This window comes from Rhinoraja longicauda, chromosome 44 (genome assembly GCF_053455715.1).
Source record: "Rhinoraja longicauda isolate Sanriku21f chromosome 44, sRhiLon1.1, whole genome shotgun sequence".
In the NCBI taxonomy this organism is placed as follows: domain Eukaryota; kingdom Metazoa; phylum Chordata; class Chondrichthyes; order Rajiformes; family Arhynchobatidae; genus Rhinoraja; species Rhinoraja longicauda.
In genome coordinates, this window is record NC_135996.1 from 8,126,251 (window position 1) to 8,153,880 (window position 27,630).

The following is a 27,630-nucleotide window of genomic DNA, read 5'->3' on the forward strand; positions in this document are numbered from 1 at the left end:
TATTTTGAAACAAACTTTGGATCGTTCGTGCTCCGGTCTTATCCTCCGGTCACTAACCTCTCTGCAAGTGGAAACAGATCCTCATATACACGATCAATAATTTTAATGCTTCCTTTGTCTTTTACTTTAATATTAAAGAGAACAGTACCAAATTCTCAGTCTGCACATGAATGAAGTCCTTCATGAGAGTCATTCTAGTGACCGGACACACATTGAGACTCACACATGCAGAGATTCCTGTCCCAGCTCCCTTTCTGTACTCTGTGACAGAAACGCTTCACTCTTAACCTCCAACAACATTGAGACCTGGTCAGGTGCACTGATCTCTGCCCCTGAGGATAGAATTGAGAGTGGGCAGCCGATATATTTTAATTATTATATTAAACATATAATCATATTAATAATATAATAATATCATAATAATAATATAATATATAATAATATCATATTAATAATATATTAATCATATTAATGAGAATGTACAAGGCATGAATAGTAAGTTTACAGATGATGCTAAAGTGGGGGTGGTATTGTAGATAGCAAAGATGGTTATCAAAAATTACAGCAGGATCTTGATCAGTTGGGCAAGTGGGCTGAGGAATGGTTAATGGAGTTTAATGCAGATAGGTGAGACTAGTGTAGATGAGGCATCATTGTAGGCATGGGCAAGTAGGGCCAAAGGGCCTGTTTCCTTGCTCTGTAAATCTATGGGTTCAATTATATGTTTATTACAATAATTTATAATATAATTAATATAAATTACTTACACAGTGAGGAAGAAATATATATTTAACAGACATAAACAGCAAATGGAATTCAGTCAGGAAATGTAACTAAGTGATTCGGAATACATGTACAATTGGTCATAAAGATAAATAAGGTAGTTAAGAAGCCAGGATACTTGCCATATTCTGCATGGCATAGAAACCAGTGATAGGAAACAAGGAAAATAGGTGAAGGAGTAGGCCATTTGGCCCTTCAAGCCAGCACCGCCATTCAATATGATCATGGCTAATCATCCTGAATCAATCACACAATCACAATAAAACTTTATTAGCCAAGTATGTTTTGCAACATATGAGGAATTTCATTTGCCATATAGTCATACCAATAAAAAGCAACAGAGCATACAAAATACATTTTAACATGAACATCCACCACAGTGACTCCTCCACATTCCTCACTGTGATGGAAGGTGAAAAAAAGTTCAATCTCTCCCTTCTTTGTCCTCCAGCGGTCGGGGGCTCTAACCTTCCGTTGACGGGATGATCTTGACTCCCGTAGCCGGCAGCGAGCCTTCCTCGTCGGGGCGATCAAGTTCCTTCATCGGGGGGGGGGTCTCAGCTCCCCGCGCCAGTGATCTACCCTAGGTCAGGACCAGTCGAACCTCGTGCAGCTTTTGGAGCTCCCGACCGGTCTCAACCCGAGACTGCGAGCTCCTGATGTTAAAGTCCGCAGGCTGCAGTGGACCGTCGATCCCAGGCAAGGGATCGCAGGCTCAGATGATAAGTCCACGCCCCAGCGGAGACTCAAGGTCAGTCATATAACATGTAACATATAACAACTATAGCATGGAAACAGGCCTGTCCGGCCCTACCAGTCCACGCCGACCATTCTCCCTGACCTAGTCTCATCTACCTGCACTCAGACCATAACCCTCCAATCCCCTCCTATCCATATACCTATCCAATTTACTCTTAAATAATAAAATCGAGCCAGCCTCCACCACTTCCACCGGAAGCCCATTCCATACAGCCACAACCCTCTGAGTAAAGAAGTTCCCCCTCATGTTACCCCTAAACCTTTGTCCCTCAATTCTGAAGCTATGTCCCCTTGTTGGAATCTTCCCCACTCTCAAAGGGAAAAGCCTACCCACGTCAACTCTGTCCGTCCCTCTCAAAATTTTAAAAACCTCTATCAAGTCCCCCCTCAACCTTCTACGCTCCAAAGAATAAAGACCCAACCTGTTCAACCTCTCTCTGTAGCCTAAGTGCTGAAACCCAGGCAACATTCTAGTAAATCTCCTCTGTACCCTCTCCATTTTGTCGACATCCTTCCTATAATTTGGCGACCAGAACTGCACACCATACTCCAGATTCGGCCTCACCAATGCCCTGTACAATTTCAACATTACATCCCAACTTCTATACTCGATGCTCTGATTTATAAAGGCAAGCATACCAAACGCCTTCTTCACCACCCTATCCACATGAGATTCCACCTTCAGGGAACAATGCACAGTTATTCCCAGATCCCTCTGTTCCACTGCATTCCTCAATTCCCTACCATTTACCCTGTACGTCCTATTTTGATTTGTCCTACCAAAATGCAGCACTTCACACTTATCAGCATTAAACTCCATCTGCCATCTTTCAGCCCACCCTTCCAAAAGGCCCAAGTCTCTCTGTAGACTTTGAAAATCTACCTCACTATCAACTACTCCACCGATCTTAGTATTATCTGCATATTTACTAATCCAATTTGCCACACCATCATCCAGATCATTAATGTAAATGACAAACAACAGTGGACCCAACACAGATCCTTGGGGCACTCCACTAGACACTGGCCTCCAACCTGACATACAATTGTCAACCGTTACCCTCTGGTATCTCCCATTCAGCCATTGTTGAATCCATCTTGCAACCTCACTATTAATACCCAACGATTTAACCTTCTTAATCAACCTTCCATGTGGAACCTTGTCAAATGCCTTACTGAAGTCCATATAGACAACATCCACAGCCTTGCCCTTATCAATTTCCCTGGTAACCTCGTCAAAAAATTCAAGAAGATTAGTCAAACATGACCTTCCAGGCACAAATCCATGTTGACTGTTTCTAATCAGGCCTTGATTATCCAAATAATTATATATATTGTCCCTAAGTATCTTTTCCATTAATTTTCCCACCACAGACGTCAAACTAATAGGTCTATAATTGCTAGGTTTACTTTTAGAACCTTTTTTAAACAAAGGCACAACATGCGCAATGCGCCAATCTTCCGGCACCATCCCTGTTTCTAATGACGTTTGAAATATTTCCGTCATAGCCCCTGCTATTTCTGCACTAACTTCCCTCAATGTCCTAGGGAATATCCTATCAGGACCTGGAGACTTATCCACTTTTATATTCTTCAAAAGTGTCCGTACCTCCTCTTCTTTAATCCTCCTAATTTCCATCACTACTCTACTTGTTTCGCTTACCTCACATAATTCAATATCCTTCTTCTCGGTAAATACCGAAGAAAAGAAATTGTTTAATATCTCCCCCATTTCTTCCGGCTCAGCACATAGCTGTCCACTCTGACTCTCTAATGGACCAATTTTATCCCTCACTATCCTTTTGCTATTGACATATCTGTAGAACCCCTTGGGGTTTACTTTTACATTACTTGCCAAAGCAGCCTCATATCTTTTTTTCGCTTTTCTAATTTCCTTTTTAAGATTCCTTTTACATTCTTTATATTCCTCAAGAACCTCATTTACTCCCTGCCGCTTATATTTATTGTATATCTCCCTCTTTTTCCGAACCAAGTGTCCAATTTCCCTGGAAAACCACGGCTCTTTCAAATTATTATTCTTTCCTTTCCACCGAACAGGGACATAAAGACTCTGTACTCTCAAAATTTCACCTTTAAATATCCTCCATTTCTCTATTATATCCTTTTCATAAAACAACAATTTCCATTTCACTCCTTTTAAATCCTTTCTCATCTCCTCAAAATTAGCCTTTCTCCAATCCAAAATCTCAACCCTTGGTCCAGATTTGACCTTCTCCATAATGATATTGAAACTAATGGCATTATGATCACTAGACCCAAAGTGCTCCTCAACACATACCTCCGTCACCTGACCCATCTCATTTCCTAACAGGAGGTCCAACACTGCCCCTTCTCTGGTAGGCACCTCTACGTATTGCTGCAAAAAACTATCCTGCACACATTTTACAAACTCCAAACCATCCAGCCCTTTAACAGAATGTGATTCCCAGTCTATATACGGAAAATTGAAATCACCCACAATCACCACTCTGTGCTTACTACTAATATCTGCTATCTCCTTACATATTTGCTCTTCCAATTCTCGTTCCCTATTTGGCGGTCTATAATACACCCCTATAAGTGTTGCTAAACCTTTCTCATTTCTGAGTTCCACCCAAACAGCCTCCTTAATCGAGCCTTCTAGTCTGTCCTGCCAAAGCACTGCTGTGATATCCTCCCTGACAAGCAATGCAACACCCCCACCTCTTGCCCCTCCGATTCTATCACATCTGAAACAATGAAATCCTGGAATATTTAATTGCCAATCGCAACCCTCCTGCAACCATGTTTCACTGATCGCCTCAACATCATACTTCCAGATGTCAATCCAGGCTCTAAGCTCATCCACCTTTCTTACAATACTCCTAGCATTAAAATATACACATTTAAGGGACCCATCATTTCTTATTCTCAGTTTATTTCTTTTCCCTTCTTTCTCTCCTACATATTGGGTCTGAGTGTTTCCCTTTTCTGCCTCCTGCCTCACACACTGCCTATTAGCTATCTGTGTTTGAGTCCCTCCCCCCAACCGTACTAGTTTAAAGTCTCCGCAGTTATTTTAGCAAATCTCCCCGCCAGGATATTGGTTCCCCTCGGGTTCAGATGCAACCCGTCCTTTTTGAACAGGTCATACTTCCCCCAGAAGAGGTCCCAATGATCCAGAAACTTGAAACCCTGCTCCCTGCACCAGTTCCTCAGCCACGTATTTATCCTCCACCTCACTCCATTCCTATTCTCACTATCGAGTGGCACAGGCAGTAAGCCTGAGATTATTACTTTGGAAGTCCTTTTTTTTAACTCTCTTCCTAGCCCCCTGAATTCTCCTTTCAGGACCTCTTCCCTTATCCTACCTATATTGTTGGTACCTATATGTACCACGACCTCTGGCTCCTCTCCCTCCCCTTTCAGGATATCCTGGACACGCTCAGACACATCCCGGACACCGGCACCAGGGAGGCAAACCACCATCCGGGTCTCCCGACTGCGTCCACAGAAACGCCTATCTGACCCCCTCACTATAGAGTCCCCTATTACTACTGCTCTCCTCTTCCTTTCCCTACCCTTCTGAGCAACAGGGCCGGACTCCTTGCCAGAGGCCCGGGCACCGTCGTTGCCCCCAGGTAGGCTGTCCCCCCCAACAGTACTTAAACAGGAGTACTTATTTCCAAGGGGTACAGCCACCGGGGTACTCCCTAGTCCCTGCCTCTGTTCCTTGTCCCCCCTAACAGTGGCCCACTTGTCTACCTCCCGTGGTCTAGGAGTGACCACCTCCCTGTAACTCCTATCTATAACCTCCTCACTCTCCCTGATCAGACGGAGGTCATCAATCTGCCGCTCCAGGTTCCTAATACGGTCCCTTAGGAGCCCCATCTCGTCACACCTGGCGCAGATGTGGATGTCTGGAAGACTATCAGACTCCCAGATTCCCCACATCCGACACCCAGAACAAAAAACTGCCCTGGCAGTCATACTCTCCAAACAAAGCCCCGCGCTCGGTTACTAAACCTACCGCCCGGCCGCTACTCCAACCGCTCCAACCGCCCACCCAAAAGAACTGAGTGATCTCCTGGGAGAGGCGAAAAACCGGATAAAAAACCCAGGCCAATTTGGGAAAAAATCCGGGAAATTCCTCTCCGACCCCAAGCTAGGCGATCGAAACTAGTCCGGGAGATCACACAGGTCTTACTCCTTACAATCCCCACACACACTACTTCCCAAGCAACACAGCTCGGTGCTGCTGCTGCTACTGCTGATTGCTGCTGCTACTGCTGCTGCTGATTGCTGCTGCTGCTACTGCTGATTGCTGCTGCTGCTACTGCTGATTGCTGCTGCTGCTACTGCTGATTGCTGCTGCTACTGCTGATTGCTGCTGCCAGGCAAGTCCCAGGCAAGACCTCCAGCTCTGTGATGTTAGGCCGCAGAGCGACCAGAGATACGATCCGGAAAACAATCGCATCTCCAGCAAGGTCAGAGATTGAAAAAAAGTTTCCCCCGACCCCCTCTCCCATCCCCCACATAAAACAAACCAGAGATCATTTACACAAACTTTTAAAACTTACCAAAAATAACAAAAAGAGATAGAAAAGACAGACAGACTGTAGGTGAGGCAGCCATCAGTACCCCGTTCCTGCTTTCTCCTCCATATCCCTTAATTCCGTTAGCCCTTAGAGATATATCTAACTCTCTCTTGAAAACATCCAGTGAATTGGCCTCCACTGCTTTCTGTGGCAGAGAATTTCACACATTCACAACTCTCTGGGTGATAAGGTTTTTCCTCATCTCGGTCCTAGATGGCCTATCCCTTATTCTTAAACTGTGACCCCTGGTTCTGGACTCCCCCAACATTTTTCCTGCATATAGCCTGTCCGATCCCATAAGACTTTTATATGTTTTTATAAGATCCCCTCTCATCCTAAATTCCAGTGAACAAAAGCACAGTCGATCCATTCTTTCATCATTTGTCAGTCCCGCCATCCCGGAGATTAACTTGGTGAACCTATGCTGCACTCCCTCAATGGCAAGAATGTCGTTCCTCAAATTAGGAGACCAAAACTGCACACAATACTCCAGGTATGGTCTCACCAGGGCCCTGTATAACTGCAGTCGGACCTCCTTGCTCCTATACTCAAATCCTCTCACTATGAAGGCCAACAGGAAGCTGAATGGCAGCATGATATGAAACAACGATTAGAGTCCAGTCCATGTAGATCTGAGTATGTGCACAGTTCTGGGCACGGACTGAGGAAAGGATTGGATAAACCCGTGAAGAGGAGATTTAAGAGGATGCCATCAGTCAGATTTAAGATGGAAACAGAGGAGAATTGAGGAAATGTTTTTTCATCTGAAAAGGATGGATTGAATCTGGATCTCACTGCCTGAAAGGGTTCTCAAGACAGTCCTTCTTTAGTACCAGCCGAGTCAGCATGGATTTACGAAGGGGAAATCATGCTTGACAAATCTACTGGAATTTTTTGAGGATGTAACTAGGAAAATTGACAGGGGAGAGTCAGTGGATGTGGTGTACCTCGACTTTCAGAAAGCCTTCGACAAGGTCCCACATAGGAGATTAGTGGGCAAAATTAGAGCACATGGTATTGGGGGTAGGGTACTGACATGGATAGAAAATTGGTTGACAGACAGAAAGCAAAGAGTGGGGATAAATGGGTCCCTTTCGGAATGGCAGGCAGTGACCAGTGGGGTACCGCAAGGTTCGGTGCTGGGACCCCAGCTATTTACGATATACATTAATGACTTAGATGAAGGGATTAAAAGTACCATTAGCAAATTTGCAGATGATACTAAGCTGGGGGGTAGTGTGAATTGTAAGGAAGATGCAATAAGGCTGCAGGGTGACTTGGACAGGTTGTGTGAATGGGCGGATACATGGCAGATGCAGTTTAATGTAGATAAGTGTGAGGTTATTCACTTTGGAAGTAAGAATAGAAAGGCAGATTATTATCTGAATGGTGTCAAGTTAGGAAGAGGGGATGTTCAACGAGATCTGGGTGTCCTAGTGCATCAGTCACTGAAAGGAAGCATTCAGGTACAGCAGGCAGGGAAGAAAGCCAATGGAATGTTGGCCTTCATAACAAGAGGAGTTGAGTATAGGAGCAAAGAGGTCCTTCTACAGTTGTACCGGGCCCTGGTGAGACCGCACCTGGAGTACTGTGTGCAGTTTTGGTCTCCAAATTTGAGGAAGGATATTCTTGCTATTGAGGGCGTGCAGCGTAGGTTCACTGGGTTAATTCCCGGAATGGCGGGACTGTCGTATGTTGAAAGGCTGGAGCAAATAGGCTTGTATTCACTGGAATTTAGAAGGATGAGGGGGGATCTTATTGAAACATATAAGATAATTAAAGGATTGGACACATTAGAGGCTGGAAACATGTTCCCAATGTTGGGGGAGTCCAGAACAAGGGGCCACAGTTTAAGAATAAGGGGTAGGCCATTTAGAACAGAGATGAGGAAGAACTTTTTCAGTCAGAGAGTGGTGAAGGTGTGGAATTCTCTGCCTCAGAAGGCAGTGGAGGCCAGTTCGTTGGATGCTTTCAAGAGAGAGCTGGATAGAGCTCTTAAGGATAGCGGAGTGAGGGGGTATGGGGAGAAGGCAGGAACGGGGTACTGATTGAGAGTGATCAGCCATGATCGCATTGAATGGCGGTGCTGGCTCGAAGGGCTGAATGGCCTACTCCTGCACCTATTGTCTATTGTCTATTGTCAGCCTGAGTAACCACTTGAAGACCTGTAGCCTCAATGAATATGGGGTGAGAGTGGGAAATTTGATAGACAATATGTGCAGGAGGAGGCCATTCAGCCCTTCGAGCCAGCACCGCCATTCAATGCGATCATGGCTGATCACTCTCAATCAGTACCCCGTTCCTGCCTTCTCCCCATAGATGTGTCCAATCCCCTAATTATCTTATATGTTTTAATGTTTTGGGTTGAGACCCTTCTTCAGTCTGAGGGCGTCGACCCCAAATGTCACCCATTCCTTCTCTCCAGAGATGCTGCCTATCCTGCTGAGTTATGCCACCATTTTGTGTCTACCTTAAATTTCCCGATGGTTGGATTTGAATCCATGGGATAGCTACACAAGGTGACTGTGGGTACAGATGCCATTAGATTGTTAGCAGTAATGACAATGAAGATAAGGAGAAGCTGTTTCCAATGACAAGAGATTCAGGAATCAGCGGCCAAAGATTTAATGTAATACATAGATCCCTCTACACACCATGTCACTGTGTTTGGGAAAGTGCAGCCTGAGACTTCCAAAAAGCAATTAAGAAAAAAATCACGAGGATGGGACTAATTCACCAACCCTGCCACAGACTAGCAAATCACAAAGGTATCTATCAGTCTATGATTCTCAAAAATGGGGCAAAAACCTCAATGAAATCTGCTCATAAAATACAAATGGTTAACAAATTAATCTCGGAAATATGAGAAAACAGGAAAGAACTAGGATATTGCCTAGGTCAGAGCATTTCAATTATGGAGAGGATAGAAGGATGAGAGGGGATCTTATCGAAACATATAAGATTATTAAGGGGTTGGACACGTTAGAGGCAGGAAACATGTTCCCAATGTTGGGGGAGTCCAGAACCAGGGGCCACAGTTTAAGAATAAGGGGTAGGCCATTTAGAACGGAGATGAGGAAAAACCTTTTCAGTCAGAGAGTTGTGAATCTGTGGAATTCTCTGCCTCAGAAGGCAGTGGAGGCCAATTCTCTGAATGCATTCAAGAGAGAGCTAGATAGAGCTCTTAAGGATAGCGGAGTCAGGGGTAATGGGGAGAAGGCAGGAGCAGGGTACTGATTGAGAATGATCAGCCATGATCACATTGAATGGCAGCGCTGGCTCGAAGGGCCGAATGGCCTCCTCCTGCATTTCAGAATGGACGAGTGAGAGGAGACAAGATTGAGGTATATAAATTTGTGTGGGGTCATTCACTGAAGCATTGAGTTGCTGTTTTATTGAAGGTAACAGCAGGCATTTATGCACAACAATATCCCTCAAATGGAAACTGATGATGACTAAATTAACTCTCATGTGTGATATTAGTTGAGGGATAGCTATCGACCCGAAGCATCACGGTGACCTTGGGTATTTTTCTTCAAATTATTGGCGTGAACATTTACATCCATTGAGAAAGGACTGACAGAAATCTATTCTATCACCTCACCCAGAGTCTCTCCAACATGCAGAAGTATGATTTGAAGACCGCATTAAAGGCACCACATGGGCAGTGAAGGGCTTGAGATATTAGGATGCGACCGATATAATAGGAATGGGAGACTTCTTAAATCTTTAATGTGATGGTATTTCGGGACAACCATCGTTTCAGGCAAAAAACATGGGCAGGTTTTGACGGCCAAATCATTGAAAACCTGTGCTTTTTATTGTGGATGGTAATTTATGCTGCAGTGAGTTCTAATAAAGCTCCAGCCTTGGTTAGTTTCCCCACCTTTGACCCAGTGGTGGAAGAGGAAGTTTTTCTTCAAGCTAGGTTCTTCACATGCGGGTTTGTTTTGTGACACACAAGCATCAATTTCCTGAATTCTGCTCATTGCTGTTCTGCTCTTCCTGTTTTGCATTTTTGGTGCTGTCTGGAGCCCCTCCCACGACAGGAAGACATGCCATCATAGTTTTACTGGTGGAGTGGAGCATCTTGCCTTCTGCTGGCTGCTTCTGGTAATCAGTCCCAAGGTTCTGTGGAGAGGCAATCACATCTAAAAATTCATTCCAGGAAAGTGTGCGTGTTTGCTGCCATCGGTTATCATTCATCCTCACTCAACTTCAAGAAAGACAGCTTGGCCATATTTGGAGTATTGTGTGCAATTCTGGTTGCCCCATGCAGGAAGGCATGTGCAGGCTTTGAAGACGGTGCAGAAAAGATTTATCAGGATGCTAGACTCAAAATGCTGGAGTAACTCAGCAGGACAAGCAGCATTTCTGGAGAGAAGGAATGGGTGATGTTTCGGGCCGAGACCCTTATCAGGATGCTGTCTGGATTAGCAGATATTAGCTATTAGGAGAGGTTGGACAAATATGGATTGTTTTCTCTGGAATATCGAACGCCTCTTCTTCCTTATAATAATAATAATAATAATAATAAGCATTTATTTTATATAGCGCCTTACCAGAAGCTCAAAGCGCTTTACAAAAACAATCATAACATAAAAACAAACAGACAAACTATCCTAACGGAGAAGCGGCGAATAAACAGCGCCAGCGTCCTCTCACGTCAGGGTCCGGCAGTAGACAACAAAAAGCACAGGGCACACAGATACAATTTTTACACAAACAGCCATCACAGTGATTGCTCTAGGCACACCCTCACTGTGATGGAAGGCAAAGAAAAGTCTTATCTCCTCCTCATTCTTCTCCCGATGTGCCACGAGGTGATCGAGGCTCCCAACTTTTTGAAGCCCCCACCGGGCGATGGAAAGTCCCAGGGCCAAGCCGAGCAGGCCGATGAAGGTCCTGAGCCCCCACCGGGCGATGGAAAGTCCCAGGGCCGAGCCGAGCCGAGCAGGCCGATGAAGGTCCTGAGCCCCTACCGGGCGATGGAAAGTGCTGCGGCCGAGCCACGCAAGGCGATGAAGGGCCTGTGAGCGGGTCGATCGTACCTCGCGCTTCGGGGCGGTCGAAACTGCTACGGCTGGAGCTCCCAAAAACCGGTCGCCAGCCAGGGACCTGCGAGCTCCCGATGTTGCGGTCTGCAGGGCCCACGGCCGAAGCTCAGAAAGTTCAGCATGTCCCCAACAACCCTCACTAACTTCTGTATGTATGGCTTTCTATGTGCCATAGAAAACATTTTATCATGATGCATCACAGACTGGTTTGGGATCATCTCCATCCAAGACATCAAGAAATTTCAGAGTTGTAGATGTAACCGAGAACATCTCTTAGGGCTAAAGGAATCTGCCCACACTCCTAACCTGTCCGTCCTTCTGCAGAGTCCTTCCTTCCTCTACACTGCCTGCCCCTCCACCTATCTTAGCATCATCTGCAAACTTGGCCACAAAGCCCTCAATCCCCTTATCCAAATCATTAATATACAATGTGAAGATAAGTGGCCCCAACATCGACTCTGCGGAACTCCACTAGCATTTGTTGTGTGTGACCTACCCTTATCTGCAAATCCAAAATAAATCACCGCGAACTTATTAAATTCCATCTGCAGTTGCTCTGCCCAACTTCCCAGGAGATCATTATTATACTGGAGCCGAAGGCAATCTTTCCCTCATTGCAATTTACAACATTATCATCTTAGATTTTAGATTTTAGATTTAGATTCTACATCGCGGAAACAGGCCCTTTCGGCCCACCAAGTCCGCGCCGCCCAGCGATCCCCGCACATTTAACATTATCCTACACACACCAGGGACAATAAAAAAAAAACAACATTTTTTACATTTCACCCAGTCAATTAACTTACAATCTTCCCCATTTAAAAGTAACTACATTTTCTTGATCATATTCACCCCCAATCCTGTCCATTTCCTTGCACCACAAGGTCTTTGCCAGTCACCAGAGAATATAAAACCCAGGCTTGGATATGACAATCTTTCCCAACTCCCTTATCCACTCCACCATCCCATGTCCATTGGCTCCAAATGGGGCAAGTAATCCCAACTTCTAAAGACGGATGGTATCCAAACCCTATCCTCAAATATAGCCCATTAATGCAGCAGGAAAAATCATTCACTGAGATATGTTTATTGCTTTCATAACATTTATATTTAAGAAAAAAATATTCACAACCAAGAGGAAACGATCAAATCTTGTGTTTCAAAAACATCATGCATAGTTCCATTTATATAGTAAGTCACAGACAATCTGTTAATAGGGATGATTTGCAGGAACTCTGTTGTGATTAATAATTAACAAGAGAATAGCTAGAATATCCCTTATTAAACAATTAGTTATCAGCATTTTATCTGACTAATCTGTTCAGCGAGCACTGGGCATTCTAAGCTAGGGTGGGGAAGGCAGCATAACATGGACTAATATTTCTGCAATCCTTTTTGCAACATCAGCCTATCCCTCAGCTCCTTACAAACGTGACCACACCTGAGATATGTTCTGGTACCTTATACAATGATGCGGTCATGACCAGATTTAGGGACGCAAGGGAAAAATATTGTCAAGGAGCACTGTGAGAAATTGGCTGGGTAACAAAAAAAACTAGAAGAACTCAGCCAGAGCAGCAGTATCTGTGGAAACAGAAACTAGCTAATGATTTGGGTCAGGGTTCCTTCCACAGTACTGGATCAGACCTCAGGGTCTGATGGGAAATGTTAATCGGTTTCCCTTTCCACACGCACTGCTCGGCTGACCGCAGACGGTTAATGCTCGACTGGCTGCATTTTATCTTCCTTATCTAGCTGCATTCTGCTAGCATTTTCAGTTTATGTTTCACATTCCAGCATCGGTAGCGTTCAGTTGCTTTGATGTGCTGGAAAATATCCAATGGTATGAATATTGAATTCTCCAATTTTATCTAATCCCCTCCCCCACATACACCCCCTCCCTTGTACCTCATCTAGACTCACGCCTATTTCTACCCACCCCCCCCCACATCCCTTCCTCTAGCTTCACAATTTGCAACACTTCAATCCTCTGTCTTTTCATCTTTGGGCATTATCCAACCATCCGCCTATCAAAACCCCTCCTCACTACTATCAACCCATTACCTGACAGGCTTTGTTGTACCACCCCTCTCTTCCTGCTTTCTTTCCCAACCTTCACCTAACCATGTTCTCCACACATGCTGCCTGATTTGCTGAGTTAATCCAGCACTTTGTGTTGATTTTTGTAAACCAGCATTTGTAGTTCCTTATTTCTACAATTCTTTAATCTATCCTTTGTGCTGCCCTGAGTAAGCTACCCATCGAATCAACTGTGCTTTAGCCACAGGTTAGGGCTCTGCAGCATAAATGCTGGTGGCAGCCAGTCATTTGCACGATTGACATGAGCTCTTAACACTCTGTGATGCAAAAAGGTCTGGTAAAAGGAGAGCACCTTGTGAGTGGCACCCCACTGTATATAACGTTGTGTGGACCAGTGTCAATGTGCTTTTTGGCTGTCCCCTGCCGTGGATACCTAATATCAAATGACAAGGTTCTTTGGCTTCTTATTTCAGTAGAGTCAGCAAATATCTTTTAAATGTTATTATATTATCTGCCTCAACTATCTTCTCAGGCAGCTTATTCCATATAACCACCATCCTATGTGCGGAAAAAGTTGCCCCTCGGGTTCCTATTGATTTTATTCAACTCTATAAGATCACCCCTTAGATATATTCGGTACATTAGCCTTCATCAGTCAGGGTATTAAGTGCAGAAGTTGGGATGCTATGTTACAATTGTACAACACATTGGTGAAGACACATTTGGAGTATTGTATTCAATTTTGGTAACCCTGCTATAGAAAGGATGTTTTTAAGCTGGAAAAAGTGCAGAGAAGATTTACGAGGATGTTTCCAGGACTTGAGGGCCTGAGCTACAGGGAGAGTTTAGATTTTAGAGATACAGCATGGAAACAGGCCCTTTGGCTCACCGAGTCCATGCTGACCAGCAATCAACCCAGCACTATCCAACACACTAGTGACAATGTACAGAAACCAATGAACCTACAAACCTGTACAACCTTTGAGTGTGGAAGGAAAACGGAACACCTGGAGAAAACCCACGTGGTCACAGGGAGAATGTACAAACTCCATGCAGGCAACACCCAAAGTCAGGATTGAACCTGGGTCTCTGCTGCTGTAAAGCAAAAACTCTACCGCTACGCCACTGTGCCGCATGTTCTCCAGAGATGGAGAGGTTGGGCAGGTGAGGACTTTATACTTTCAAGCACAGGAGGCTACAGGCTGATCTTATAGAGCTACATAAGCTAGTGGGGTAATAGATGAAGGTGGATGCTCAGTCTTTTGCCCAGAGTGGGGTAATCAAGAACCAGAGGACATCTATTACCCTCACTAGCTTATGTAGCTCTATAAGATCAGCCTGTAGCCTCCTGTGCTTGAAAGTATAAAGTCCTCACCTGCCCAACCTCTCCATCTCTGGAGAACACTCTTTCCCCTCTCACCTTAAACCAATGAAGGTGAATGCTCAGTCTTTTGCCCAGAGTGGGGTAATCAAGAACCAGAGGACATTGGTTTAAGGTGAGAGGGGAAAGAGTTAATAGAAACCTGAGCAGGCAACATTTTCACACAGTTGGTGATGGGTATATGGAACGAATTGCCGCAGGAAGTAGTTGAGACAGGTACTGTAACACCATTTAAAAGAAATATGGACAGATGCGTGGTTAGGAAAAGTTTAGAGGGATTTGGGCCAAACGCTGGCAAGTGGAACTACCATAGATGGGGCATCTTGATCAGCACAGACAAGTTGGGCCAAAGGACTGTTCCCATGTGATATGACTAAGATTTGTTACGTTTGTCAAACATTTCTGTAGGAAACGTTTCTCTTGGACCACTGATCATAGTGTCGCCTGTGACCAGCCTTCTGAATGAAGGGTCATGTATGAAAGACGTGCACGAATAAATCCAACAGTGAATTTTATTTTGAGGATCTTTCAGGGTGCTCTACAGCCAATAAAAGTATTTTAGAAGAATAGACACCAACTGTGTAGCAAGGAACTGCAGATGCTGGTTTAAACCGAAGATAGATTTTACCTATTTTATTCATTAAAAGGTTGTGTTGTATAGAATAGATTTCACCCATTTTAAACTGTTGGGACAAATACATAAATCTTACGTCTGTGATATGTTAAATAAACTTAATTCCTCTTTAAGCCTAATCCTCTCACACACACTGAAATGGAAACATACAGCTAATCTGTTTCAAAATTAACACTGAATTGAAGAACTCATAGCACACTTATTAATTAATAGACATACACAAAACAAAAAATTCCTTCATTTTGAATCAGAAGGTTCTGGTGTTACCAGATAAACTGTTCCCATGTTGTTTAGGTTCCTATGTTGTTAAGATATGTGTGGGTTGTAGGATTATGTGGAAGAGCTATGATTAATCCCAGCCCCAGATTCAGGAAGCCCATTCAGCAGCAGCTGGGGATGGGGCTTTGTGGACACGATCTTCCCAACACAGCATTTGTGGCTGCTTAAAGCTCACATTCCCATTGTCCTACTCACCCCAACTTGCTGTCTAAAGGTACTGGCAAGGGTCAGCCACATCAAGTGGTTCAAATGGGTTCTCCTACCTACTGTGTCAAAATCACAGAATGACAATCAGCCAGACCACACAATTCCTGGGCTAATGGCAGTCAGAGCAAGGTGTGCTTGCCAGCTTGCCAGGCATTTGGTTGATCTTCTCCAGGATGGCCTCTGGTGTCAGCTTGGGCAAGCCACCATCGAGCGGGCAACCCTCCACCAGGCTGTTCATGGGAGTGGGAGGCAGATGCATGTCTTCGTCCTGGCAGACGTTCTCTGCACAACTTGCTGGTACCATTTGGGCTGTGTTGCTGCTTTCCTTCCATCCTTGGCACCCAAGCATTGCTGCTGCTCCTTTTGTCTCCAGGGCCTTAAGCAAGATCTCAATGATGGGCAGCACCTTCTTGCGAGTAGCAAACCTGTTGCCCTGGGAGTAGGCACCAATCTCTGAGGACGGGCTATACATTGGCATCAGCTGCAGCGAAGGAGCCTCAGATTTCTCCAATGCACAGCTCACCTGCAATTGCAGAGTTTAAGGTTACAAACTAGAATTGCTCCCTCAAGGCCTATCCACAACCCACAATCCCTCGACTTTCCATATTTAACGGTGTGGGATTGCTGGCCCTCCTTAGTTACCTGCATTTTAATTGCATTACTGATTTTGCTACACCTGTCTTATCATGTGCACACCTGTCTTATCGTGTGCACACCTGTCTTATCGTGTGCACACACCTGTCTTATCGTGTGCACACCTGTCTTATCGTGTGCACACCTGTCTTATCGTGTGCACACCTGTCTTATCGTGTGCACACCTGTCTTATCGTGTGCACACCTGTCTTATCGTGTGCACACCTGTCTTATCGTCTGCACACAGTGCTCCAGCTGTAACTTAACCAATGGCTTACATGGTCTTTTCAAGGTTTACCTCCTTGCTCTCATATTCCATGCCCTTGTAATGAATGCCTTCTTAACCACCTTATTTTCCTGTGCTGCTGCCTTCAGGGATCCTGATCTTCAGGTTCTTCCGTTCACTCTGTATCCCAGTCGTAGTAATTTCCCATTGGACATCTTACATTTTCTGAAATAAATCCAGTGTCATTGCTCTGCCATCTGACCTTCTGAAAAACACCATACTGTAGCTGATGACTACTCTCCTTTTTATCACCAACTTTCATGTCATCGGAAAACTTATCATACTTCTTACCCTTGCAATGAGGTTATTGATTACTTAACAAAGGCCTCTGCACTACACCACTGTTTATAGACTTACAAAGACTACCCACCACCACCATCCTGCTGTCACCAATCCAATTTCAAGTTCAATTTAATGAACGGGTTTGGATCCCATGGGCTCTTACCGTTTGGATGAGTCTCCCATGTTTTATCTTGTCGAAAACATTCCTAATGTCCAAATCATTGACGCATTTAATTATTTCTTTGAAATATTCACTCAGTTCTCACCCGAACCATGCCATGCTGACTATTCTCATCTTCCAACCTCTGTGGCCACTGAAGAACTGTACAGAACAAAACCTTCTGATCCCTGGGCTCATTCCATAACTTTGCCAAGGCCATGACAGCTTAAAAGGATCAATTCCATCAACACTAACTGCTTCTCCATTATCTGCAGCCACTCATCTCCCTGAAGACTACAGAGAAAGGGTGTTGAACTCTTCATTTAAACACACCCACAATACCTAACAGGAACCTTCAGATACTACCTAGGATCAGGTTCATCCACCTCCATACTCTTAAAGTTGCTGAGGCCAATTCTGTGTTGCCTAACAGACTTTGCACGGGTTCTATCTGTCAACTTTGTGCCTGGTATTATGGTAAAACAGACATCTATCATCTGACTACAGGCCAATGCACCTTACCAAATCCCTGAAATGGCTGCAAGGGCTGTAGACAGCCAGCTGACGAGAAGGTTCCTTCTTCTCATTGAAGGAAATGGTCATGATAACCAGAACGTCATAATCTCTGGTCCGACAGAATTCTTCCAATTCATCCTTCACATCGGGACGGGCCAGAAATTCCTAGAGGAACAGGTGAAAGATCAAAGTGCAGTCAAGTCCATTTTGTAGATCAACCCTGCATACTTCATTGCATTGGTAGGGGGTGGGGGGAGATTGGGAGCAAAGTAGGGAAATGCAGTACAGCTCCAACACTGCCACCTCAGAATAACCTGGCAATCTAACTATGGCAGGTAGAAGTCAGATCCCAGATTCCTTACAGATTCACTCAAAATCTTAACAATTCAATCTTAATGATAGTTAATCGGCACTGAGGATGGGTTGTTGAACATCAAAAGATCCCATTCCAAATGACATGCCTTGCCAAACATGCAACGATTCTGTTACACAGGAACAGAAGACCATTCATGACATAGGAAGCCATCCTCTTCCTCAATTCAATGGTATAATCTATATCTTAACTCCATCTCACCTCCCAGTATCCTTATTTCGTGGACCCCAACAAACAATCACTCGCACCAATAACAATTCCAATTGATCTCCAGCTGTAAAGACATTGGGAGTTGAGGTACAGGCGGGTTGTCAGAAAACCTGCTTGATCAGCATTCATCTCAAGGCATCGCTGTTAGTGAAGTATTTGTGGGTATCACCACCAAATTGGATCCAAAATTGGCTAGGCAATAGGTGAAAGAGGGTTGTTTTGTGATCAGATGCCTGTGACTCGTGCTGTTCTTCAAGGATCAGTGCTGTTGTTCATTATATACGTAAACGATTTAGATGTGGATGTAGGAGGCGTGATCAGTAAGTTTGGAGATGACAAAGATTGAAGTTGTTGATAATGTGGAAGGTAGATTTTGCTGACATGATAGCAAAATGAGTTGTGAAATGTGAGATTAAATTTAAAAGACGTACAGGTATGTAGGTTAATTGACTGGGTAAATGTTTAAAAAAATTGTCCCTGGTGTGTGTAGGATAGTGTTAATGTGCGGGGATCGCTGGGCGGCGCAGACTCGGTGGGCCGAAGGGCCTGTTTCCGCACTGTATCTCTAAATCAAATCTTGATAAATAGGAGATGATGCAATTTGGGAGTACTAATGGGGCTAGAAAATACATTTTAGTGGTAAAATCTTAGGGAACATGGAACAGAGGGATCTTGGTGCTCAAGTCGAAAGACCCTTAAAGGTGACGGCATGAATAGATAACGTAGGTAAGAATGGATCATTTCAGTTATGAGGAGAAAATGCAGAGGCTCAATGTCCCTGTAGGGTAGAAGGTTGAGAGGGAACATGAAGCATGTAAAAATATACTGATGAACTACAGAAAACAATTCCCCTTATCGAAGGAAGATAAAAATGGAGGACGCAGACTTGGGGTCAGGAAGACGATGTTTAGAGGGGATCTGAGGGAGACCTTCACCCAAAGAGTGACAAAGACTGCCGGAGAGAGTGGAGAAAGCAGAGTTGCATTGATATGTAGACAAGCACTTGAATCGTACAGATAGAGAAGGCTAGGGGCTAGGATTTGGAAGATGCAATTAATGTGTGCCCTGGTTGGTGTGGATGGTGGGCCGAATGGCCACATTTCCAAACTGTCTGACTCCATGACAATTATTCAAATTCTGATTTATCCCTCATTGACCCCCTCCCACTCCCAAAGAAACAGAGGTCACCTCTTCTCTAACAGAACTTTCGGTATTGTATTCTCCATCTCTGACACTGGGGTATTGCAGCCTACCTTCACCGCTCTGCTTTAGTGCTGAAACAGCAACCTGCTCTGTAATTTAAGCCCAGGAAAGAGCAGCAACAGCCATGGCCTGTAAATCCATGTTCAAATCTGCGAACATTGTCTCACCCTCCTGCTTCACTGGCACCCGTACATCCATGCCTGATGGAAGTGTTCTCCTGCCCCACATAACCTACCTCAAGTGTCAGGTAGACGGCACTGATGGCCAAGCGAAGATCTCCGCCAAACACAGCTTTCAAGTCCTTCCTCAGCATTTGCTCAGTGGTCAGCCCTGGCAGAAAAAAACAACTTAGGATGGTAACTATCACCCTCAACTATACCGATCCATTCTCACATTAGGGAGAACCGCGGATCAATGGGGAATGGCCCTGCCTCTGTGCCAACAGGTCCAGGCCAGGGCTCATTCCAAATAACTGACTCAAAGATATTGGGCCAGAGAACAGTCAAAAACAGAGGCATAACAAAGAGATTTATTTTGAAATGTACTGAGTGTATTGACAAGAACACATAAGAGATTTAACAGATAGCTAAACAATGGATGGTGAAAATGTGAAATTGTAGAACTATTAGGTAAGGAAGAAGAGGAATAATTGGATGGCTTTCCCCAAAAGCAGGTGCCAGTAAAATGGGTGGAATGGTCATAACCACTTGCATTCACTGCAAACAATGTGTGGAAACATAAAATGTGACCTCACAGAGCTGCCTGGGTCCCTAGGTGGCTTGGAGCCTGAGTTCAGGGGGTTGAACAAAAAGAGAGGAAGTCAAACATGAGGTCACCGTAGGATGAGAGAATGGGATGCAGGAAGCTGGGAGGGACAGTGCAGAGGGAATGCTGCATCATCAGACAAGACTAAACTCATGCCCTGTCATCTCTCTCTGGGCAACCAGAGGGCATTACGGAAGCACTTCTCCTGGATACCACAGTAGTGACTGATATTCATCTCTCAAACACATCTAACAATGAACACTGGGCCTCTGTCACCTCCTACTTGTGACGCTAACTTCATTCCCTACAGTACAATGGTGGTCTCCCAGTATAACACAACCACATTAATTACTGACCTCTTCCCCTTTCCACCCCCACCCCACACCCAGGGTTGGTTCTGGGACATCGCCGATGGAATGATAGTTACCGCTGACGTCAAACTTGGCTTCTTGCAGTGCCTCGAAGACAGTGTCTCTGGGCGGGAGATCGTGGAATCTGGAGTCCAACACAGCAACATACTCAGAGTCCTTTGGTGTAACTTTCCCTGCCTGTGGAGCCATGTTGATACAGTCTAACACTATGGTACCTGCAGTTTAGGAACAATGAAGGAATCAGCTTGGCTATAAACGATATAAACATAAACGTACCGCACGGGAATAGGCCATTCAGTCTCTCCATTCCATGTGAGTGTTTCAGCACCACATCAGTCTCCCCATCTCCCAGCATCCACCCTCTCCTCTGTATTGTTCCCACCTTTGTGTTTATCCAGCTTTGCCTTAAACCTGTCTCTACAGTTCACCTCAAGCTCTTCCCATAAGCTCTGCTCTCTGCGCGAATAGTTCCTCTCTCTACTCCCACTCTGCCCTCTTCCATGTTCCCAAACAGGTTTGTGTAGGGAGGAACTGCAGGTACTGGTAAAGAAAGGTCTCAACCAAAAGGTCAGTCTGAAGAAAGGTCTTGACCTGAAACGTCACCTTTTCCTTTTCTCCAGAGATGCTGCCTGACCCGTTGAGTTACTCCAGTTTTTGTGTCTGTCTTCCCAAACAGGTTTGTTGCTGACTATCTTGCAAATAAAGGTTCTAGCTGTCCACCCTATCTATACTTCTCATAATTTTATATATTTTTATCAGGACTCCCCTCAACCTCCAGCGAACAAGAGAAAACAATCCAAGTCTATCTAATCTCTCCTAACTAATACCTTTTAATCCGAGTATCAATCGAATAAACTGCTTCTGCATCCTTTACAGAGCCTCTGCATCCTTCCTGTATTGGTGTGACCAGAACTGAATGCAATATTCCAAATGCAGCCTAACCAAAGTCCAATAAAGTAGCATCATGACATCCTGACGCTTACACTCAATACCATGACCTATGCAGGCAAGCATACCATATGCCTTAACCATTCTAACTACATACGTCGCCACTTTCGGGGCGTTATGGACTTGGACCCCAAGATCCTTCTCTACATCAATGCTGTTAAGGGTCTTGCCACCAATTGTATTGATTCATGTATTTTTCCTTACATTCAACCTCCTAAAGTGCATCACCTCACACTTGCTTGGATTAAACTCCATCGGCCATTTTTTCCACCAATTTCTAAATCTGATCTATATTCCACAATATACTTTGATACTCTCTTCTATCAATAAGTCAGATCTGAATCCATATGACCAAGGCACCATGAATCCCATGCACCTTAATGCCTTACCAAAATCCGTGTAGACACCATTTACCGCCCAATTGTCAACAAATCACCTTTATCACGTCTCAAAAAAACGAAATCAAGTTAATAAGACATGACCTGCGCAGATTAAGCCAAACGGACTGTCCCTAATTAACCCATTCTCATCTAAATGGGAGGAAATCCAATCCTGAATAATCCTGTCCAATAGTTTGCCTGTCATTGACTCAATGGCCAATTGGGTGGTTAATAGGAAACTGTTACTAACTTCGGCAACAAAACATGTTGACCCCATTGTCAGATTCCTCCATTACTAACGTCTCCCTACCTGCCCTGAATATGAACCCATACCCCAATACATCAGAAATCCCAGTGGAACTCTTACTGCGCAGTAAGAAAGCAAGCTCCTTATCAAGAATATCAGGCGTTCTTTGGACGATCCGCTCGGTTACTAGGGTGGCACAGGAGCCCACGGGCTCAGCGGTTACGACACAGCCAGGGCTAAAAGGCCGCACCAGGGGTCGGTGATCGATGACTTCTGTCACGGCACTCTCCAGTGCCTCATCAGCTCTGTGGGAAAGGGGCAGAAGCAGAGAGATAGTGTGTGCTCTTTGATACCTACCATCCCACACCGTGGCACACCCAGATGAGGACAACTCACAACACCCAGCTTTCAAGTTCCTGGATAACTAATTCCTGAAGAGATCTTTATCGCTTCCTTTCCTATCCCACCCATTCTATGCTTCTGTAATTTTAAACCCCACCACTTCTCTAACTATTCCCAATTATAGGAAATTTAAATTTTCAGGTCAATTACCGCAAATATTGCCAGATCTATAGAGTATTTCCTGCATTTTATGTTTCTAATTTAGATTACCAGTATCTAAATTTGTAACAGCATCTTCCCATTCTTCAATAAAGAGACTTTATAACTCTTTAAAAAAATCATACAGGAGACCATCTATCAGATCATCTCTGAATGAGCTCACCAATCAGTCCCACTCCCTTGGCTCTGTGCTCCACAGTCCTTTTCAAATTCCTGTTTGTTTTCTTTACTTCCACAGTCATTTGGAGTCACATATAGGTGACCCTGCTATACGGGGATGGAGAGGAGGGGGGGGGGGATGATTTGCTTTCTTAGAAAACTGTCCGTCAAGATTTTCTTTAACACGAAGCCACATCATCAGAACAAGCATCAGGAAATGCGAGGTGGAAAACATAAATTTTGTGTGTACATTTTTTCGTTAAACACGTGTAAATTGCGCGAGATTGAATTTTACTCCCAATTTTTTTGGTAGCAATTTGCGAATTCTATCAGGTTGAATTTCCGTTACCCAAACAGTTGTAACATGGGGATCATCTGTATCAGTGGAAGGAAAGTTTCAGACTGACGCTAGCAGCGCTGAACTGAGTAGGGAACTGCTCGAGGGGCTGTTTTTGGATGAGATGCTAGTCCAAGAACATGGTCTCTCTGTTAATACAGATCCCTACCTTAGAGAAGAGGGCTTCCCTCAGTGGTGCTAATTAATACGTCTCTATTTCTTACTCCACCAACAATTCATGCTTCAGGTTCCACCTCCTTGGATCTACTGCTCACCAGTTATCAAGCATCATATTTCTGCTCCCTGTACCTGGATAGGACATTGTGGTCAACCAGCGTCAATTGGAGCCGTCCCTCCTTGTGCAGGCTCTGCAGATCAATCTCATCCCGAAATATCAGCAGGTCTTCGGAAAGCTGGCTCTCCCGCAGCAGGAAAGTGCATTCGCCACGTAAAGGAAACTCAGATCGTGGGATATTCAAGACGGGCACAAAGGCAGTCTTTTGCTCCAATGAAGTCTGTATTTAAATATAGAGAAGAGGACGGATGAATCTGTGGAGCAAGTTACTGCAGATATCCCACCCCCGACATCAGTCTGAAGAAGGGTCTCGACCCGAAACGTCACCCATTCCTTCTCTCCCGAGATGCTGCCTGACCTGCTGAGTTACTCCAGCATTTTGTGAATAAATCGAAAAATACTGCAGATATTTGTTCCTTCTGATATTGTGAAATCCGAGTGTCACCATGTCCTAGTCCACCATGCACCAACATGCAAGACAGAAGAAAAGTGGATTTGGGAGCACGCTAATTATGTTACCCGACAAGTAATCTTCAAGTCTCAGTTTCTGTTGAGAATTACAAGTTCAAATACCACCACAATTGGAGATGATAAATTCTGTGATTTAAAGCAATCCATCTCGAACATCTCAAAAACGGTGACCGTGAACTGATTCAGTCTTGGCCTTTTACTGACTCCAGGCCACAGAAACGTGGATTATGCAGAACTGTCCCCTGAAATGGCCTACGCAGCAGCTGGGAATGGGGAATAAATGCTGGCTTTGTCAACAATCTCCCATATCATGTGCTTAACTAAAAATAAATGAAGCACAGAGACTGAGTTATTTATAAACAGTAGAAAAGCAAGCAGATGATTCTAACTCCAAAACAGAGTACAGCAAATATTAAAATGCTGAAATAAAATGGTGCAAATATGGAGCAGATCAAGTGGCATCTGCAGAGAGAAAAGTTCACATCTCGTCGATGTGGTTTCTATGATTATAGAAGTGATGATCGGGGAGGTTTATGTGTCTGAAAATGAAAAAAAAACCTGCAGAAGCTAGGTATCTGAAACTCTGCTGGTCAGGCAGCATCTGTGAAATGTAAGATTTTCCTGGTATTCTTTAATTTTAGTTTCAGGTTTTGCTTATTAGGCTAATAATCCTAAAAATATGTATGTTTCCAATGCAAACTGAAATTCTGCCTTCTCACCTCCCCCAATCCAATGCATACTGGCAGTTTAAAAGTACGAATATCGTTTTAATAATAAACAAGAGTAAGCTTTGTGTCAGAAGAACAAACATAGGACACAGCACAAGATGACATTCTTTCATTCTCATGGTATGTGGGCTACAGACAATGCCAGCATTTGTTGGCCGCTCCAGAGGTGGTGGTGAGGGTTGGCTTCTTCAACTACTTCAGTCCTTCTAGTAAAGATAATTCACAGTACAAATGGAAAAGGAGGTACAAGTTTTAGATATATCTAGTGATATATTTCCAAATCAGGGCAATGCATGGGCCAGAGGGGAGCCTGTTACTCACTGCCTGCTACTCTGGCATTTGGCGATAGAGACTGATGGTCTGGGAGAAGCTGTCAGCTGAACTAGTGTGAGCAAGTGTGGTGCTGCTTACAGATTGTGCACACATTCGAACCACTTCCATGGCACTGGGGTGATGGTTGAATGTGGCTCAGTGTAAATCAGGTTAGGAAGCAACACTTTCCAAATGTATAAATCATTAAAAAAACAAGTTTAGTCAATGCCTGGGTAGTTGTGGCGACATCATCACACGTACTGACCTTGGTGAGGAAGTAAGCCAGTACAATGGCAGAAACCATGGAGTCCAGATCACAAGCTTCGTTTCCCAGGACGACATGCACTGTTGGCGCATCCCTCCCATGTAGCTAAAAGAGGGGACAAGCACCATCAAAAAGTTACCAGCAGCATCATCAGGGTTCAGGTGGCTTGGTGTCTGAGTACATAAACCAGCAAAGCCAAGGTATCACTCCATGTTTGCCTAATGTCCGAGAAATGTCAGCGATCCTACCAAAATCTCCAGTGTATGCATCAGATACGCAGGGAGCACGCTGCATGGTCAGAAGGCAGTGTGGAGGGAGTGCCATGTCCTCAGCATTGCCACTCACAGAACTATCTTTGAGACGGAGCCAGCCAACCCTGCATCGATTTTACATTACTTTTTAGATCAGTCTACAGGTTAACGTAAGAAAGCCGGAGCAAATGTCCATACATCAGCCAATCAAACACGTCTCACCTGTATCTACCTATCTATTTCCTGACTTTGGTCCACCCCCCCCTCTCATCCAGCCTTCGACCCCCTATTACAATCAATATAAACGGTCCTAACTGAAAACATTACCTATCCATGTCCTCCAGAGATGCTGCCTGACAGGCTGGGTTATTCAGAACACCATTTAGAACACCATTGGAGTATCAACCCCTTTTTCGAACACCATTGGAGTATCAACCCCTGCAGATATAGAAAATGTTTCAACTTGCACTGACAGCAAAATGTATTTATTAAGCACGTTTATAGTTGTAACATTTCCCCAAACTGTTTCACAAGGAAGTGTATTGCACAAAGTGATGGTAATCAGGAAAACTTTATTTGCACATTAATAAGTGAGGAAACAAATCAGAAGATGCTTTTATCAGTCAAATGGCAAGATCAGTGGTCTCATTGCACAAATCTCCCCTCACAATACAATGTGGACCACAGGTTAACTTGACCTGACATTTTAGCACAGGCACATTACACTTGTAATGCCTCGGAACTTTTTGCACTATTTGTGGTCATCAGAACCACAACATACACTTCAGTAGCAATATAAACATTGTAACATCCTCAGGTGTTTTAAGCAGTTAACGTTTGACATGGGAATCAAATGAAGAGAGTCAGGCAACAATCAAAAGCATGGCCAACCCTTTTAAGTACATTCTAGAAAAGGAGAAGCAAGAATTAGAGACCAGGGAGCAAATTCCATAGGTCAGGATCCTGGCAGTCAAAAACACAGATGGAACAAAGTTGTGATGGAAATTGGTGATGAGTATGAAGGCAAAATTGGAGGAGCAGAGTGGTGGAGGGTCGTAGTGGCTGGGACACCACAGCACCAAAGGGGAAGACTGGTGCTAAAGAGATAGTGGAAAAAGGACAGGGCATCACAGCTTTGGGTCCTGGGGAGACACTACAGTGGGAAGGTGTATGGGGGCTGATTGAGGATACAGAGATAGGAAGGGAAGCGGAGGCTGGAGGAGTCACCAAGATTGTGAAGGCAAGGGCTACACAGTAATTCAAACAGCAGTAAGATATTTTTTTAAATAGCACCACTTAACCAGGTGCCACTCTAGGTCAAAGATCAGAAGGTGCTAAGGAATTGTTGTGAGGTCTTTATGGGTATCTAGTTCTCATGAAGAGTTACGAATCAGAAACTTTCACTGTTTATTTCTCTCTCCATTGAGGCTTGTCTTGCTGGGTATCCACCAACACCCTCTGGGGTTTTTTTCGTTTCGAAGATTAGCATTTGCGTTTTGAGGGATTCTGATAAGAAATTGGGGGAACGACGGTTCTCTGTTAAGTTAGGACGCGGGCAGCTGAGTTAGGACACGGACAGCTGAGTTAGGACGCGGGCAGCTGAGTTAGGACACGGACAGCTGAGTTAGGACACGGACAGCTGAGTTAAGGAACAGGCGAAGATGAAGGTCGACAAGCCTCGTACCCCTGTGAAAAGACCATCTGAAAACCCAAAGTCGGGGGACTTGCTCTGTATCGTTAAGGTGTCGAGTAACAATATCACCAGATTCCCCATTGCTCATCCCAGCCCGATCCCTCACACTCCTCTGCCCTCACCTTCAGTGCCGCCCGGCTGCCCCGCAGTATCGCCTCCATCTTCTCCCTGCTCCGCCCCACATGGACAACCCACTAGCCTTCCTGCGCCTTCCGGACCGTCCCCCACCCACCCACCATTGGACAACATTGGGGGAGAGCCCAAGTGACAGCGGAGGTGACCACTCAGCTTGGCTGACGGGAGCTGTTGTCACAAACTGCAGGGAAACGCCGCCAGCGCCTTCCTGCACCATTCACCCACCACACTGCACCAGTCTGAAGGGTCTCGGCCCGAAACGCCACCAGCGCCTTCCTGCACCATTCACCCACCAACCTGCACCAGTCTGAAGGGTCTCGGCCCGAAACGCC

At 44.7% G+C, this 27,630-nt stretch overlaps 1 protein-coding gene across 2 annotated transcripts; it reads right to left on the reverse strand.

Moving 5' to 3' along the window:
• Positions 1 to 12,247: 12,247 nt before the first annotated feature.
• Positions 12,248 to 27,340, reverse strand: prune (prune exopolyphosphatase). 2 transcript variants are annotated; one of them, XR_013549669.1, is made up of 9 exons: positions 27,286 to 27,340; positions 25,220 to 25,324; positions 23,458 to 23,663; positions 22,212 to 22,396; positions 20,573 to 20,731; positions 19,616 to 19,710; positions 17,601 to 17,759; positions 15,774 to 16,240; positions 12,248 to 13,002 (listed from the first exon to the last, which is right to left on the reverse strand). XR_013549669.1 is itself a non-coding variant. In XM_078432045.1 (8 exons), exons 1-8 carry the CDS (start codon positions 27,322 to 27,324, stop codon positions 15,827 to 15,829), a joined length of 1,362 nt encoding a protein of 453 aa, XP_078288171.1. In that variant the 5' UTR covers positions 27,325 to 27,340; the 3' UTR covers positions 14,454 to 15,826. The 2 variants fall into 2 exon arrangements, 1 of the variants encoding a protein (XP_078288171.1); XM_078432045.1 differs by lacking the exon at positions 12,248 to 13,002 and having other exon boundaries at positions 14,454 to 16,240.
• Positions 27,341 to 27,630: the final 290 nt, after the last annotated feature.

Coding starts and splice junctions, on each gene's coding strand:
- prune (XM_078432045.1), bottom strand. CDS start 27,324: ATGGAGGCGATACTGCGGGGCAGCCGGGCGGCACTGAAG. Junction 22,397..23,457: donor GACCACAATGTCCTATCCAG/GTACAGGGAGCA, acceptor CCTTTCCCACAG/AGCTGATGAGGCACTGGAGA. Junction 17,760..19,615: donor CCGTCTACCTGACACTTGAG/GTAGGTTATGTG, acceptor CTGTTCCTCTAG/GAATTTCTGGCCCGTCCCGA.